The following is a 16,881-nucleotide window of genomic DNA, read 5'->3' as shown; positions in this document are numbered from 1 at the left end:
AAACGACATGACAACATCAAGAGTACCCATCCGAAAGTCCATCCCAGAAAAGCCGAGTCCAGAGTCCTACATATCCGGTCCCAGATCCTGTTTTCCGTTGCCAGACCAAGACATAGAACTCCCCTAACCATACCTCATGGACCCGTAAACCTACAAAAGCTAAAACCAGTGAAAGATGTTTAGAACGCAACACCAACAGCCCCTGGACTCATGACCATCGCACTTGCCCTACCATTAACGCCAACGTCCTTAGCACTAATCTCCATACCCTTGAGCAAATCAAAGTGAGGACTCATAGGCGGCTTCACATTCATGACACCGCTCTTCCTTGTTGTCGCGCTCAAGAGACCAGCCTCAGCGGCGATCTCCTTCTCCTTTACGAGCGTCAAAGGAGCAGGTACGCGGCGGAGCTTGCGGGGCGGCGAGCAAGTAGCGACGGTGGAGGCGAGAGAGTGAGTCGTTGGTGTAGGCGAGGTGGAGCGGGTGGAGGCGTAGGATGTAGTAGAGAAGAGGGTCACAGTGGCTGTGCCGTTACTTTCTTGGCTCTCTTGTCGGGTGTGTAGGGTGCGGGAACCGGATGCTGAGGGACGAGAGGTTGAGGTAGGGAGGGCGGGATAGGGCGAGCATTGGTAGAAAGAGTCTGCTGTCTTTGGCGTCGTGGGACGCGAGGAAGAGGCTAGGGTGGAGGTGGAGCGCTTGAGCCAGGCTCCTAGGCGGGCGATGGGTGTGGTGGGTGTAGCGGGTGGTGGCGGCGTGATCGGGTTCGAGGTCAAGGGGCCGGTGTGAGCGAAGGATGGTGGGGAGAGTGTGAGTCCCATCGTTGCTCGTCGAGGCGCGGTAGCTTCTGGGGTGGCGGCGAGTGGCTTGAAGCCCAGGGGAGCTGAGAAGGCAGAGCCGATGTCCGAGAGGGTCTCAGAGCGGACGTGCATACGCATGGACGGCGCGATGTAAGGCACGTGGTGAGATGGAGAGGGTGGAGGGCGATTGATGAGTGCGGGTGAATGGGCGTGGGAGCGGTAAGCGCTGGCACGGCGCTCTTCGATAATAGTGTTCAGTTCGCGGATGGCATCATCTACGTCAGTCTTTGTACGGCGAAGACTTCCTGGGCGAGAGGATGGTGCAGTGCTGGCCCGATTGCGCGACGGCGATGGGAGACGTGAAAGCACACGGGCAGGCGACAATGTGCCGGACGTGCGCGATCGCTGGATGGTGGGCTTCTCAAGCATCTGATCAACGGCAATCGGCGAGTTCTCTGGCAAGTATGCTAGAGTGGGCGTAGCCATGGTGCCCATGGTGGTTCCTGAGAGTCTCCTCTCGTGGGTCGCGGTGCTCTTCTGGCTCTGGACACTGCTCCTTCGAGACTGCCCACCGACGGGTTTACGTTGGATGACGAATGATGAGGCAGAAGGGTTTGAAGATACAGAACTCGTACGCGAATCTCTTACGCGGACATGGGCTTCAGCAGGGCGCTCCAGCTGCGATGGTAAGCTAGCCCAGGCATCCTCACCGTCGAAGTCAGGCAGCGGAGAAAGATGTCCACAACCGTCAGGAAGGTAGATGGATAGCTCAAGCGGACGGAAGCTACGACGACGGCGAGTAGGCACGGAAGCATCATCGAGCATTGAAGGCATATCATCAAGACCATCGAAGTGCCGAAAGTTGGTTGGGCGACTGATGCTAGGCCTTGAATGGGAGCGCCTTGGTCGCGCAAGGGTCGAGATGCTTGCACGAGACGAAGCACGTGTAGCGTACTCGCGACTGTTGGAAACCCATTGTGAGACATGACGGCTCACCGACTGACTTGTCGATGGGCGTTGAAGTGTTGGCTCCGCGCAAGGTTGGGGCACGGGACGCGGTTGCTCGTAGCATATGCGCATATCAGTCTCCCCTATGCATCAAGACGTTAGCGTTATGTTGGGTCGATCGGGATTGCCCTATGCGGCTCCAACATATTGGATGTCTGTTGGAGCATCGCCCGGGTATAGTCGTGCATCAAGCAGATTAAGGAGAGCGTAAGCGAGTGGCATGGTGCATCTCAACAAGAACGTTGGAGTTGGGAACCAACGGACAGCAGTCTGCTGTGATCGAGGCAGGAATCTGTAGAGACAACCGCAGAAAAGAGTGCGCAAAGTGAAGAGACAGTTGTGAGGATGGAGAGTGGAAGAAGGGATCGAACTTACCAGCGGCCCTGAGCGCATTTCTCCCATCGTCCACAAAATCCTCTTTTGATGCACAGCATCCAAACTTGATGGCCAGCCATGGGGACCTGGGTTCCTTCTCTTGCATATTCCCGTAATTCATCTTCTTTTCACGCTGTAGACCAGTACAGCTAATAACCCATCATCAAAATGATCAAAAGCAGTCGAACAAGAAGCGTGACAGAGAGTGTGGTGCCTGAAGCAGGCAAAAGCAAAGACTAACAGATACTAGAAGAGAGTAGTAGAAGAAGGTCGGAGGAAAGGGTAAGGATGAGAGAGGAAGGGCTGACTGCGCGAACCATTCGGATAAAGTCGCAGCCTGTCGACGAATGTGTTGTCCTGCAACGGATGGTTCGCTTCTAGAATGCGCAAATCCTGGAGGTCTGGCCGTCAGGAACAGCGAACCACTCGCACTTCACAGGACGACAGTGGCTCGCATGTTATAGATGAGGCCTGTCCCTGACCATTCTGTACGCGCCCAATGGCAGCGCATCCCTGCCATGGAGGTTGTCAACTTCACCAGCTAGCTCGTGTGGAGGCTTGCGCGCATTGAGGCGAAATGGTAGGGTGCCGGGTGTGATTGGCTAGGAAAATAGAGTAAGCGCTCGAGGCAGAGCGGAGACTCGCAGTAACGTGGACCAGTGACGAGGCAATAGCGCTTGCGGCTTGAAACTGCCAGAGGCCTTGTCGGCATGTGGCGCGCTGGGTCCCTTTTCGTTGGCAGATCTGGCATCAGGGCTGTTACTTCATATTGCCATGTTCGAGCATGCGCACAGCTGTCGCGTCCTTGGGTAGATCACCGCGACATGGCGGGGATGCCTTGGAACACTGGCCTTTATCTGCGACGTTTGAAACATGCGCATCGCAACGAGCGTCATTGTTTGAGACGCGCACAAATGGATTTCCGATATATGAGGGTAGTGTTGAGTTGATGGGTCCATGATGCCTGGGTCTGGTGGAAGGTGCAAATCACGCGTGCGCCTGCCCCATCGGTTGCTGAGGCTCTCGCCAAGATCGCTCCCGCACCGGCATGCATCCCAGGATGTGCGACAGCGAATCAGTCCTCTACCCACGATTTCTGGTATAAGCCTTCATGCTAGCGGGTAGTTTGCAATTGGTGAGATGCATAATTCATGAAACAAGCACGCAAGAAATCAACAGTCAACTCACCCAACCACAGACAAGAAATGGACTTTAGAGGCGACAGTGAGGAGAGTCTACCCATCTTCACCGGTGCCAGCGCATTGAGAGACTTGGAGGCCTTACGAAAAAAGCTCATCTCGTCCTGATTTGTACCCGTTCCACAGAAGCGGAAGAGCAAATCTCCACCTCTATCCCGTTTGGGGTGAAGGTTTTCATCGGGCTTGGTTCATTGGCCGCATGATCTAGATGACAGCGGAAACGAATGCACAACGGACCGTACATTGCACTCGTTAGTTAGATGTATAGTAGATGAATTTCGCCGTAGTTATGCTAACTGAACAAGGATATCGCTGACATTCTAACACCGCAGGAAAAAATATCGCAAGGTGTAAATGTGTGGCATAAGCTTGGGTATAAAACAGATCGATGGCCCAAAGTCTGACAATGAGTGCCTCCTTGAGATCGGGATCGGGATCGCATCATCAGTCGGCATTCCAAGCGTTGCGCTCTTCTCTGAAACTGCCGTAGGACGGACTGGGATGATCCTCGGCCTCTTCACTGGTCTTCTGGTTGCTGACATCGCGCGTTTCCCAGTGATTGGCCTCGCTAACAATGTGTGGCTTGATGTCGTGTTTCCGCTGTTCCTCTTCGCTTTGGTTCTCGGTAAACGCATAGTTCAGGTTGTGCTCAGCTTCTGGATTCTGCGGCTCAGGCTCATCGGGGTTGAAGCCTTCTCGAACCTCTTCTTCCTCGCCTGGCTCGTATGTTTTACTAGAGATATGGTTAGTCTCCTATTTGGACTCGAGTATGGAGGGGAGACCTACACAAAGTGCTTGGAAGGAACCTCATTCCATCCTGGACCACCTTCCTTACGCGCTCTGACGCGGTCGACTTCTTCTGCCTGATGATCCTCGACAACGAGATCCACAAGCTGGCTCTTGTCCGATTTCGCTGAGCTGGACGAAGAAGACTTCTGGCGGAGAAGGTTGCTAAAGGGCGCACGCGAATTGGAATGCGAGGACTTTGAGCGGGAAGACTCTCCGTTGCTCGACTGGTCGCGTTGTTTGCCCTTATCTACAGATTTTTGTAGATCCTGAATTTGGCTCTTCCTCCTGCGCTTGTTTTCCTTGGTGGGTTGCAGTAGGTTTCGGTTGGTCGATGCGGTCAGAATGTTGGGATCGGCGTACATGCGGTCTTCACGAGATGGACGGTGGGCTTCGATGACGGGGTACTACAGCTAGGTCAGACAAGACACGATTGCATATGGATGTATACTTACGTTCCAGTCTCCGAACTCCAGCGTACGTGCGTTATCATATAAGCGCTCTTCCTCGGCGTCCAGATTGGGCTCTTCGACCACGTCGGGTGTACCGTACTTGGCACCTTCGCCTTTGAGAGCCTTGTGCGGCCCTGGACTCATGGCTCTAGCGCGGCTCGATGTGACCTTGTTAAGGAGTGGTTCATGCTCCGATGCTTGTCCAGGCTTGGGGATCCAGTATTTGCCCTTGCCTCCTCGCTCGTATCTCATGCCTTCGGCCATGCGTGCAGCACGCGATGACGACTCCTCGTGTGCCAGCACGTTGTCGCGCGCATCGAAGTAGCGATATTCGTAGTGATTGCCAGCAAAGGTTTCCTTGGTGTCTTGGATGAGATCCAGGGGACCGAAGGCGTCGCGCAGCGCATATTTGACGGGCAAGCGGGCAGCCGATATGGTATCGTCCGCGTAGTCGTGCCAAGAGAAGGCATACCAATGAGCCAGCGCAAACAGTGGCATCTCGAAACAGATGAGAGCATCCTGTACCGCAGCGGCAAGATTGTCAGGGCTGTAGCCCGGCACATCGTCTGGAATGGCGCCAAGGAAGACGAGAATGGATAAGAAGAAGCCTTGCCAGTATGAGGCGAAGATGATACCTTTGATGCACAGGAACTTGGGCATAGGCCGGAAGGGCTTGAGATCTGTAGACATGCACACCCAGAACATGGCAAGGGCGTACAGACTGATGGTGATGCTGACGTTGTAGATCATGCCACTCCAGAAGTAGCCGGACGTCAAGCCTATGTATCCTTCCTTGTATGTGCCGGTAGCCTTCATGATGATGGTGGCCACGGACAGTAGCGGTTTGACCCATGTGTATTGCAGAATGCCGCGCTTGATGGCGAGGAAGGTATGCGGGTCGGATATGTCGATCTTGGAGCAGACGAGGTTGAGAGGCCATGGGTGGGAGACGGGAGCGCGACCGGTCATGAGGATGATGAGGGCGCGTTCGCCGCCGATGAAGTTGATGAGCAGCTGAAGGAAGGTGTAGATGGTGAAGGCCTCATAGACATCTCTGAAGGGCTCTACATAGGACGCGGCTATGGTCGACACCAAACTGGCCCACGATGCGCCTGCGTAGATGGGAACCCTTGATAACGTGAGCGATGACACGCGACAGCTGGAGAGAGGGCTCACATGAGGAGGATGCGGACGACATATCGCTGTAGCACCGGCTTGCGGTAGTTCTTCCTATGGATTGTTCAACACATGTCTATCGGTAGGTGGGTGTGTTCCTCACGTCTGTAACCATACAGCACTGCAGCTATGTCAGTTCGGGTCATGCAAGATGGAAGCTCTACTGCCTACACAAATGTGACCAGACTCGCGACCAGAGCGCAGACGCCGGCCACGATGATAATCGCACGTGCAAACCGGGCGCCGGTGCCGCCAGACGAGAAGTCGGCGGCCGTGAAGTCGGGTGGGAGGGTGCCTAGAGCCATGGTGAGGCGTGGGCCAGCGAGGGAATGCAACAGGAAAGAACTGAAGTCGCAGTCCTCGGTCGGTCGTTGCTAGAGGGACAGACGGTGGTGTTAGCGATGGAACGCAGCCATGGTGTGTGCTGTCGACTTGCGCCGGGCGTCGAGTGGGTGGTCTTGTGCACGTTTGCCCTCCACAGTGTGGTAGGTTTGCGGAGAGGCAGCACAGGCCCAAGCTCGCTTCCCTGCAACACGCCCATGACGCGCATCCTGCCAGCTGCCGGGCGCGCCTCGAACCTCAATCGGCCCTGGCCCAGTAGCGCCGTCGTCCCTAGGGCATGCTCCAACATTTCCACGCCATTGTCGCCCTACCCGTCTCGAGGTATCAAGACGACGCGTGAATGCGCCATAGCGACCCGGGCGCTCTTTCCTCACTGCTCGTCCACGACAATGCGCGACTTCCCCCTCGAGCCATGAAGACACTCACCCTCCTACACACAACGCGCTGCAGTCATGGCGGGAAGAATCGTCGCGGAGCCTCTGGACCCGCGCGACGGCTTCAACTGGGTCTTCCTGGTTGAGCTGCTCATCTGCGGCATCCTGACCATCTTCTTCCTCTTCTACTTCAACCGCCTCTTCGCCACGCTCGTCTCCTACGGCATACGCGCCTACACCTGGCGCACCTTCGACGCCTACATCGACATCACTTCGCTGCAGATCTCCCTACTGGGCGGTCGCATCTTCTTCAAGGACATACGGTACCATGGCCACAACGAGACGATACTGGTGCATGGCGGATACATCACTTGGAACTACTGGCTGCGCCGGGTCAAGGATGCAGGCGTATACACCGACGGCGACCCTGCCTCCGAGGCCGACAGCGAACGCACACCAAGCACGCCGAGGAGCCGTTCTGGAAGTCGAAGCGGGAATCTAGACAAGGCCGAGAAGGGAGGCAAGCAGACGCGGAAGGAGCTACCATGTCGCTTCTCCATCAAGATCTCCGGAATCGAAGCCTTCATGTATAACCGGAGCCCCGCATACGACGGTATCATCGACGCAGTTGAGAAGAAGGCAAAGGCCGCTGCGCAGGATGCAAAATCGCCGGAAGGGTCAGTGGCGGACTATGAAAAGACGGAGAAGGAAGAGCACCACCACATCAAGTTGAGGAAGCCACACACCGACAGCGACAAGAAGGTCAAACGAGCCGACACAGGTAGATCGACCTCGTCAAGCCCTAAGAAAGCCGACATTCCTGCCTTCCTTCGACTCCTTCCCGTCCATGTCGACATCGTCAAGGGCGCCATCGTGGTAGGGAACGAGCACACGCTGGCCGTCATAACCGCGCAGTTTGAGAAAGCTACCGGCACTCTTGATGCTTCCACCTGTCGGCCACTGGACGTGTACCAACAGCTGTTCAACTTCCAAGTCACCCATCCCGTCGTGCACATGAAGCCCAACCCCGACTACAAGATTGGACAACTCGAGTCCGCTGTGCAGTATAAACAGGAGGCAGCAGGGGGTGTTCCGGAGGACTCCATCATCGAAAAGGAAGCAAGGCATAGGCGACATTGGCGATGGCTGAAGAGGATTCCTACCTGGGCTGGACTTTTCTCCCGCGACTCGGATTCTATCCACACTCACACCCGGTCAGGCACTGCTAATAACCCGCCTTTGAACTCACAATGGCACTTCCCTGGTCGCGAGCGCTGGAAGGGTCTGGCAAGGTACCTGGACGACACTACCAACGATGGTCACGGCGAATGGGACGGCATCGAATACGCCAAGACATCATTGATCGCCGACTGCCCTTGTGTCAACGTCTCCTTCTATTGGGATGTCCCTGGTCCGGTCCAGAACGATATTGACCAAAGCACGCAAATCGATCCTGCTCGCCCCTACGACATCAACGGAAGCATCCCCCCTGATTATGGCATGGACATACAGATATTTGGTGGCACTATCAACTACGGACCCTGGGCGGATCGCCATCGCGGAATCTTCCAGAATATGTTCTTTCCTGGCTCGCGGGTCGACGCTGTTCCCGCAACGCCTTTGAAGGCCGGTGAGCTCCGTGTTCAAACCGTGTTCAAACTTTACCTCTGTATCGAGAAAGATACGGTACTACGCATACCAACCCGCGAGCCTTCCAAGGACTGGAAGTGGAAAGGGAAAGCCCACACATTAGCTACACACGACAAGTCTGGCGCTGATAAGAACAAGGGCAAGACCAAGTCTCGCATCAGGAGAGGGAAGCGTCGGGATGCTGGTGGTGCACAGAATGTGCGTCCGTTCGCATGGATCGATGTCAAGATAGCGGAGCAATCCACTGTCAATTATGTCATGGATATGTACGCCTCGAAGCAGGGATACCAGAGCAAGGTCGATGTCGATATCGCGAGCACAGAGATCTCATCCAGCGTCAATCATGGTCTTCTGTGGCGTTCCGGTCCCATCGCTCTTGACTGTGACCTCTCTAATCCTCTTGGATGGAACACTTTACGAAAATGGCTGTTCAACATCAAGTGTCAAGACCTGGAACTGTTCTTGCTGAGAGATCATATGTTCCTCATCATGGACCTCGTAGCTGACTGGGGCTCTGGGCCACCACCCGATTACTTTCTTTTTGTACCTTTCCAGTACTTACTTAACGTCGACTTTTCCAACTTCAAGTTGTATCTCAACACAAACGACGCTAACATTATAAACAACCCCTCTGATCTAGAAGACAACAACTTTGTCATTCTGTCGGGCCAAAACTTACAAGGAGAAGTGTTCATACCTCTAGACAAGTTCCGGCCACTTGAAAGTGTGATCAAGTTCGATGTCAAGGGCCAAAATTTGGGTCTAGAGGTTCTGATGCCTCAGAAGAACACATTGCGCACCTTTCTGCAGTCGCCGAAGGTGGCTCACTTAGGCGGACTTACCTTGACCGGTAGTCATACCTTGATGAACGAGACATCAACGATGCACACCGACAGGCTCTTCATGGACATTCAAGGTCAAAAACTCAGTCTTGAACTGTACGGTTGGCTCATACATCACTTTATGAAGATCAAAGACAACTACTTCGGCGACGACATGCATTTCAAGACACTGGAAGAATTCCAGGGGCTACCAAGTGCAAGCCTAGCTGCAGATGGAGCCCAGCCGGACGCCCAACCAGCCAAGCTTTCTAACGACCTGGACGTAATCCTCTGTATTTCCGCCGATGAATCATGTGCACTGCTACCAGCCAATCTGTATGCAGCGGGGCGTGGTATTCGAGCCGACCTTCCATTCGTTTCAGCAGACCTCAGGTTTACCAACTACTACATGGATCTGATGGTCAATTTCAGTCCCATCAGCGTCTCTCTTGGAGGGTTGGTACCAGATACCGAGATACCCAACGAATTCACAAGTGGGCCTACGGAGCTCTTTGTGGACTCCACTGTCATCTTTGGACATCGCCTTTTCGGCCTCCCTCCAATCGAGCCGACCTATGTGTGTAGCTGGGACTTTGATGTAGGCAGAATATCGGGAGATTGCACATCCGAGTTCATTGAAACTGCGGCAGGAGCAGCACGCGCATTTGCTTTCACCCTCGACGACGATGAAAACACCCTGCCCCTCACTGAAGTCCCGGTGATCCACGATGCGACGTACCTCAGACTGAGGACCGATGAGGTGAGTATCTGTGCACACATCGCACAAGAAGCACTGCTGTTCAAAACGAGCCCCATCAGTCTCGACTTTAATGATCTTGCTGGAAGTACGTTCTCGCAGCGACTCAGTGTCTCAATACCAGACTTTACGATCACAGCTGTTCCATCCAAGTCCGTGGCGCATCACAGGACGCGCCCCAACGAAAAAGAAGCGGTCACTACGCAGGCTTACCTTCAAACTGCCTTGTCGCTAAATCTGCTGACGCGGAAGTTGGACTTCTCGGAGGAGCGCGCGCAACAGCAGGCTCACATACGAATGCACGACAAGCGGACGAATCGAACTCGGTTTCTGCTTACCGACGAACGCGGTTCTTCCTCATATCAAGACGATGCCAATCGTCAGTATGTGCGCACACCAGCAATGCAATATCCTGATGTGCCCCATCCTATCTTCCTCTTCCAACCACCTCATCAGACTAGCTCGTTCACGTCATCCAAACAATCCTCAAATGCTTCATCGTCCAAGGCAGCACGACTGCGTGCGACTAGCAAGCGCTCATCATCCTCAAAGTCGATCGCCAGCAGCATCAGATCCGCGGTCAGACACAAGACAGTCAACAAGACTGCGGCTAGCAGTGAGAGTCGAACCCTGCTCAGTGGATCACCAAACCCAGCAGGGGCCAGGTATCGATCTTACTCACCTTTCAAGGAGGATGAGCATGTCAAGCCAGGCTGGGTGCCATCTTCCGTTGCATACTCCAGCAGCTTGGCTGTACCTCACTTTACCTTCGATCGGGTCGAGCCGGATTTGTCGAATGTTCCGATCTTCCCTGCCATACCTCCCACCAATTATGTTCAGGACGCGGATGATGTTGTCTTCAATGATGTATCGACAAAGCATTTGGATGAGAGCTTCACACATAGCAGCATACTCATTAGCGCGGAGCCAGGCATACGCGTCTTTTGTACACCAGAGTTCGTTACATGTGTATCGAGTCTGATTGAACTACTCCAGCCGAAGCGTCCTGAGGACATGTTGGACGAGTTTCAGGTCGATGTGATGACCAAAATTCTCGAGAATCGCAACCGACTAGAGGGAAAGGGTAGTTCTGTGGAGTTTAATGTCCGCATCCCTTTCACACACGTTCGTTTCCAACACACATTCCGATCACACTCCATGAATGAGACCGGGCAGGACCAGTACGATCTCATTCTCAACAAGTTAACTTTGGCGGCAAGGATCAAGAAGTTTCCGGGAGAGCGAGCTGGCGAGAACTCTCTTTCGTTGCATTCCACTCTCGGTTCGCTTGGCCTGTCAGTGACCGAACGCGACGTTCATGGCGATGGTGGAGCAGTTGCTGTACAGGCTGAAATCAGGGACGTTTTACTGTGGATGATGCAAAGCAAGGAAACATCGGTGAATGTTTCCTTTCGGTCTTTGGAGAACGCCGTCGCAAGCAAAAAGGTTGAGTATTTGGCCGCACTCATCCATCGAACGACGCTGTTATCGGAGAAGCTGGTGACAAGATTTACTGAGGTCGAGCAAAGACAACAAGATCGACTGCGCTATCTGGCTTGGTACCTCACAAGCGTACAAGACCAACATCCGGATCCAGCTTTTCTCACCAAGGCGTCGTACGCCCTGCGAGCTGCTAGGGACCACTTGCGCAGTCACGACTCATGGAAAATCATATCCCGCTTTCGATACACCTGGCAATGTCTTCCGCAATCGGAGAAAGATGCTATCCTCGGTGACTGCTCGCAGTCTGATGTGGCATGTCCCGAGGATGCGGAGCAGAAGATCATCGCAATGTGGGACCAGTGGCGCACGTGGGATTTGGCGCATGTGAAGAAGAGTCTCGCAATGAGATCACTCTTTGGCCATCTTGAGGATCCACTTCCGACTCCCAACTCTGCACCCGTACATGTCGACATCAGGTCCGCTGAGATCAAATTCATCATTGACCCCGGGCCAAGACAAAGCGAGGTGTCGTTAGGTTTGTTAACCCTGAACGTCGTCTTGCTACCTCCGACAGAACCTGCTGGGCTTATGCTGGTAGACGCCAGCATCCCGAAGAAGTCCACCATCGTCCAAATCAGCTCAGGAGAGATGTCTCTACATGTTCAGTGGGAAATCTGTGAATTGGCAGAGTCGCTACTTGAATTGTTCCAAAAGGAAAATCTAAGGGCAGCACAGAAGACAAAGCCCATTGGTCCACCATCCGAGCACAAGTCGAAGCCGACGTTCGACCATGACCTCCAAGTAGTATTTGCGACCGACAAAGTTCAGATCACGCTAGACACTATCAACCTTAGAAGCATCAACACGGGCAGCAGCATGCGATTCTCGTTCCTTGACGCCGACAGCAGAGCATCGGGACATGGCGAGATCATATCAGCTCATCTGGATGTGGATGACGCTGTCGGCGAACTATCTTCCCACTCTCGGCTTTTGGCCAAAACACAATTCGAACGACCAAGCATTTACTTCGCCATGGTAGAATCCGGAGATGAGAGCAAACTGACCAACGAGATTAAGGTGGCAGCTGCAAGCCGCAGGATCGTCGTGAAGGTGCAAGAGGATGTTCTGGGTCTCATCGAAGTAGCCGATAATGTACTAAAAGACGAGATTGCGTACTTCCATCGACAGTCCACGATCATACAACAAGTCAGGAGCAAGACCTCGGACAACGATGAGCCTCGCAAGCCTGCCACGGAGTTGCCCAACATTTCGCTTGCGCTGTTTATGGACGCATACCAGATCGAACTTGCTGTGCTCCAGCCACTCGGCTGGTCGATAACAGGGTCTTCTGGGCGTATAGCTGTCATCCCTAGCCTTGGCAAACATGTCACTTTGCGTGTCGATTACGATCTCGAAGCCAATTTCCATCGGCTCTACAGCACCTCAAAAGACGGCTCTCATGTCATCAGCTCGCTTGAGCTGCCTCCACTCAATGGAAGAGTATCTATAACGCAAACTGAGAATGAAACGAAAGTATTGGCGTCTGGTATCGTCGAGACGGTACACGTCCAGGCTTCAGAAATACAGTCCTTCATCGCGACTGTCAACAAGCCAGAGATGTCGCACATGTTTCAGGCGGTTCAGGACGATGTTGGGGTGCTGAAGACACACATTGAGGAGCTGTTCCCGGCCTCAGTAGAATCGCCAGTAGTCAAAGCTCCGACCTCGTCCCGGGATATATTGTTCAGTGTGCAAATGACCTTGCATGGCATGCACATTTCAGCTAGCGCTCCTGGTCAACACCCAGACTCACCAACAGCCAATCTTGCATTCCGACTGTCCACGGTGCAGTTAAGGGCTACGAATATTGACCTGGATCAGAGCATCCTGCTGTACCCAGAAGCTGTGGTTCGAATTCATGAAGTCACTATTGACATGAATCTGAAAGACGCGACTTCCTTCCGCCAATGCGGTAATCTTACGTTCGGCGCGGTTTTCCAGGCCACTACGGAGAAAGACTCTGAACCTGCCCGCAGGGTCTACCGCCTGCGAAGCTCAGGGCTGGAGGTCAATGTTTTCGCGGACACCGCGTCAGCGGTCGTGGATGTGATGAATCATCTTCAAGACAAGATCAAGGACCTGGACCTATCCAAGGAGAAGAAGTATTTGCGTCGCCTCCGACATACAAAGAGCAGAATCTCTCATCGACGCGACCGTAGCGTCAAGCGCGATGCTCATCAAGACTCTGACAGCATCAGTTCTGGAGCTCTCTTCACATCAACGTACTCCTTGGAACTACTGGACCTACAGGTTAGCTGGATTGTCGGAAACTCTGTGGCTCCCTTTCCAAGGAATGAGATCCACGATCTTGTGCTTTCTTTTGGAAAGATTGATCTTTCAACGCAGAAAGATGATGCCGCACGCTTGATGATCGAAGAGATGCGGTTGCAGATGGTACCAGTATCGGCAAACAAAAAGGTGCGATCGCTCAACTCGGCGTTGTTACCAAAGATGGTGTTCAACGTAGCATATGCATCCACCAAAGACACGCGCAAGTTGGCATTCTTTGCTGCTGGTAAATCGCTTGACCTCCAGCTCGATTCGCATTTCGTCTTGCCAGGTAATGTGATTGAACGGTCTATCGCCCTCGCTGGTAAGAAGTTCCGGAAAGCTTCTGCAAACTGGAGTATGACTCCAACAACTACCGGTGCGCAGCGGAAGAATCCTTTTGGAAACAAACGCCTTGCATCTCTAACCGCCGACATCAACTTTGCTGGAGCTGTCGTGCACATTCACGGGAGCGATGCAGCGCCGGTTCAAGGTGCTTCCGGCCGAGCTCAGCAAAAGGGACGTTATAGCCAATTTGTTGGTGACGAGTCGAAGAGCAGTCTGGCGTTACGCGCGCCGGGCGTGGCTGTACGCGTCGAATATATGGATGACGGAAGTGATCCTTCTCTCAACGCCGAGCTTCGTGTTGATGGATCGACCAATACGTTACTACCGACTGTCGTACCCATCATTATTGACATATCGGATAGCATCAAGGCCGTAGTCCGCGAAAAAGACGAGGATGCGGACGAATCACCTCAACAGCCTCAAGATCAGTCTAAGCCGACGGCGAAGCTACTCGAAGAAGATAACATCATCACCGCGGACCCAACGACCATCTTGGGCAGAACCAGACTGAATCTGGGACTTCGAATATGCAAGCAGGAGTTTAGTCTCAGCTGCCAACCCATCGCTCGTGTCACGGCAATCGCCAAGGTTGAGGACATTTACATTACCGTCAATAGCGTGAAATCTCAGGAGCACGGTCACTTCTTCGCTGCGTCAGCTACGTTCGAGAAGCTTGTAACAACTGTGCAGCATGTCTATTCCCGAGAGTCGACGTTCAGCTTGGACGTGGAATCGATCGTATTATCATTGATGAACAGCAAGCATCTCAGCGGTACTAGTGGCATATCAGCTATTCTCAAAATCAACCCAACGGCTCTGCAAATCAATGCTCGTCAACTGCAAGACTTCCTGTTGTTCCGAGAGATCTGGGTGCCACCGGAAATCCGCCGAGCTTCTAAGCCCACGTCACCTAGCGCCAACTCGGAGCCACAAGAGTACCTTATCCAACGCTATCAGCAAGTTGCTGCCGCCACTGCATTCCCTTGGAACGCCAATGTAGCCATCGCAGATGTGAAGGTCGACCTAGATCTGGGCCAATCTATCGGAAAGTCATGGCTTCATATTCACAACTTGTGGGCGTCGTCCAAGAAGACCACCACATCCGAACAGAACCTTTGTGTCGGAGTGGAAAAGATTGGCATAGAGAGTACAGGCCGCACTAGTGGCTTCATTGAGCTGCATGAGATCAAAGTACGTACGTCGATTGGATGGCCTTTACAAGAGGCGGACACTCGTCAGACACCACTCATCCAAGCATCAGTAGCTTTCCGTCAGCTACGCGTTCGGACTGGGTTCGACTTCCAAGCTTTCGTTATGGCGGATATTGCAGAGTTCGGCTTCCTGATGTACAACGTTCGCCCAGAGGGTGAAGATGTACAAGATCGGTTGGTGGCTATACTCGATGGTGGCAAAGTACACGTCTTTTGTCATGCTACGAGTGCCGCACAGGGTCTTGCGCTATGGCAAGCGATTGAACGGCTGATTCAAGAGAACCAACAAGCGTACAAGCAGTCTCTCAGGGATATCGAAAAATTCCTTCGTCGCAAATCATCAGTGCCGGAACCCTTTGAACGATTAGGATCAAACAGCCAGCTCATCGCGAAGCCCGACGAAGACAATTTCAAAGCACCAATCTCACTACATACTGATGTTGTGGTCACGTTGCGGTCAATCAGGTTTGGGGTCTTCCCATCAACCTTCATAGACAATCAGGTCTTAATGCTCGAAGCTGGTGACATGCAAGCGCGCTTTGCCGTCGCACTGGAAAAGAAGACCAAGATTCACTCCAGTCTCGGGATGACGTTGGGCCAACTTTCTGTCGCACTGGCTTCAGTACCCACACCAAAGAAGAGCAAACCCGTGACGGAACTCACCGTTGAAGACGTGTCAGCGAGTGTCAGCTCTGCCCGCGGCGGCACCATCCTACGCGTACCCAAAGTCATCGCTACAATGCACACTTGGCAAGTACCCAAGGGAACACACATCGACTACCTCTTCCGCAGCTCCCTAGAGGGCAAGGTAGATGTCGGCTGGAACTACTCGCGCATCTCCTACATCCGTACTATGTGGTCAAACCACTCTCGCACCCTCGCCTCCCGCCTCGGCAAACCCCTCCCCGAGTCCAACATCAAAATCAGCACATCTCAAACGCTGCAAGACGACCCCAACGCGCCGGCACCCGATTCTCCCTCCACTGCTTCAGACAAAACAACCGCCATGCCTTCGAACCGGCCCCGCGCCCCCTCCGTGTCACCGGACGGCCAAGAAAAGATCACCGCGGTGGTGAATGTGCCACAGTCACGCTACGAGTATACGCCGCTCGAGCCGCCGTTGATCGAGACACCACAGTTGAGGGATATGGGCGAAGCGACGCCGCCGTTGGAGTGGATTGGGTTGCATCGGGATCGCTTGCCGAACGTCACGCATCAAATTGTCATCGTTACGCTGTTGGAGGTTGCGAGGGAGGTGGAGGAGGCTTATGAGAGGATTTTGGGGAGCAGTTGAGTGCAAGACTCGGAGTGGAGAGAGGAAACATGAGAGGCGGATGTGAATATTGTAAGGATGTATATATGTTAGATGTGCTTTTGTCGGAGTTAGAGACCTGGGCTTGGTGCATTGGGTATTTGGCGTCTTGTAAAAGCGTGTTCTGCTGTATAAGTATTCGGCATGATTTTAATATGTAAGATGATCTTGTCATTTGGTGTCCTTCCGGCTGTTGCACGTAGCATGTTTAGCTCTCCCGCCTCCGCGAAAGCCTTCGCGAAGAGGCAATCGCGTCGCGTCGCGTAGTGACGTCAGACGCTAGGCCGCCAAGCCATCAACAAAACCTTGATCCACCAGCCACCACTTCTTTCCTCGAAAATCCCTCGACAGTCTCTCAACCTTCTCATCCCTACATCATCTAGATGACAAGACTTTGAGAATACTCTGACAGCCACAATTCACACAGGTTCTGCGTGAGCTACGCTAATGAAATACCATCTTCCAGTGTGGAATTTACGGATCTTGTGCTACCCAGCGGCGG

General features: G+C 53.4%; 3 protein-coding genes across 3 annotated transcripts; 1 reads left to right on the top strand and 2 right to left on the bottom strand.

The window, feature by feature from the left end:
- Positions 1-179: 179 nt before the first annotated feature.
- On the bottom strand, positions 180-1,622 carry J4E90_007492 (uncharacterized protein; the record flags this gene model as incomplete). Its single annotated transcript, XM_051437028.1, has 1 exon — positions 180-1,622. One exon carries the CDS (start codon positions 1,620-1,622, stop codon positions 180-182), a length of 1,443 nt encoding a protein of 480 aa, XP_051288774.1.
- Positions 1,623-3,823: 2,201 nt separating this feature from the next.
- J4E90_007491 (uncharacterized protein) lies at positions 3,824-6,098 on the bottom strand (the record flags this gene model as incomplete). The annotated part of the gene is made up of 6 exons (XM_051437027.1): positions 3,824-4,112; positions 4,166-4,572; positions 4,621-5,746; positions 5,794-5,847; positions 5,897-5,914; positions 5,965-6,098. 6 exons carry the CDS (start codon positions 6,096-6,098, stop codon positions 3,824-3,826), a joined length of 2,028 nt encoding a protein of 675 aa, XP_051288773.1.
- Positions 6,099-6,587: 489 nt separating this feature from the next.
- J4E90_007490 (uncharacterized protein) lies at positions 6,588-16,361 on the top strand (the record flags this gene model as incomplete). Its single annotated transcript, XM_051437026.1, has 1 exon — positions 6,588-16,361. The coding sequence occupies one exon, from the start codon at positions 6,588-6,590 to the stop codon at positions 16,359-16,361; it is 9,774 nt and encodes a 3,257-aa protein (XP_051288772.1).
- Between the last annotated feature and the right edge of the window lie 520 nt (positions 16,362-16,881).

The sequence above is a fragment of the Alternaria incomplexa genome (assembly GCF_024043165.1).
Source record: "Alternaria incomplexa strain BMP 0042 chromosome Unknown scaffold_11, whole genome shotgun sequence".
In the NCBI taxonomy this organism is placed as follows: domain Eukaryota; kingdom Fungi; phylum Ascomycota; class Dothideomycetes; order Pleosporales; family Pleosporaceae; genus Alternaria; species Alternaria incomplexa.
This window is presented reverse-complemented; position numbering and strand designations above follow the sequence as displayed.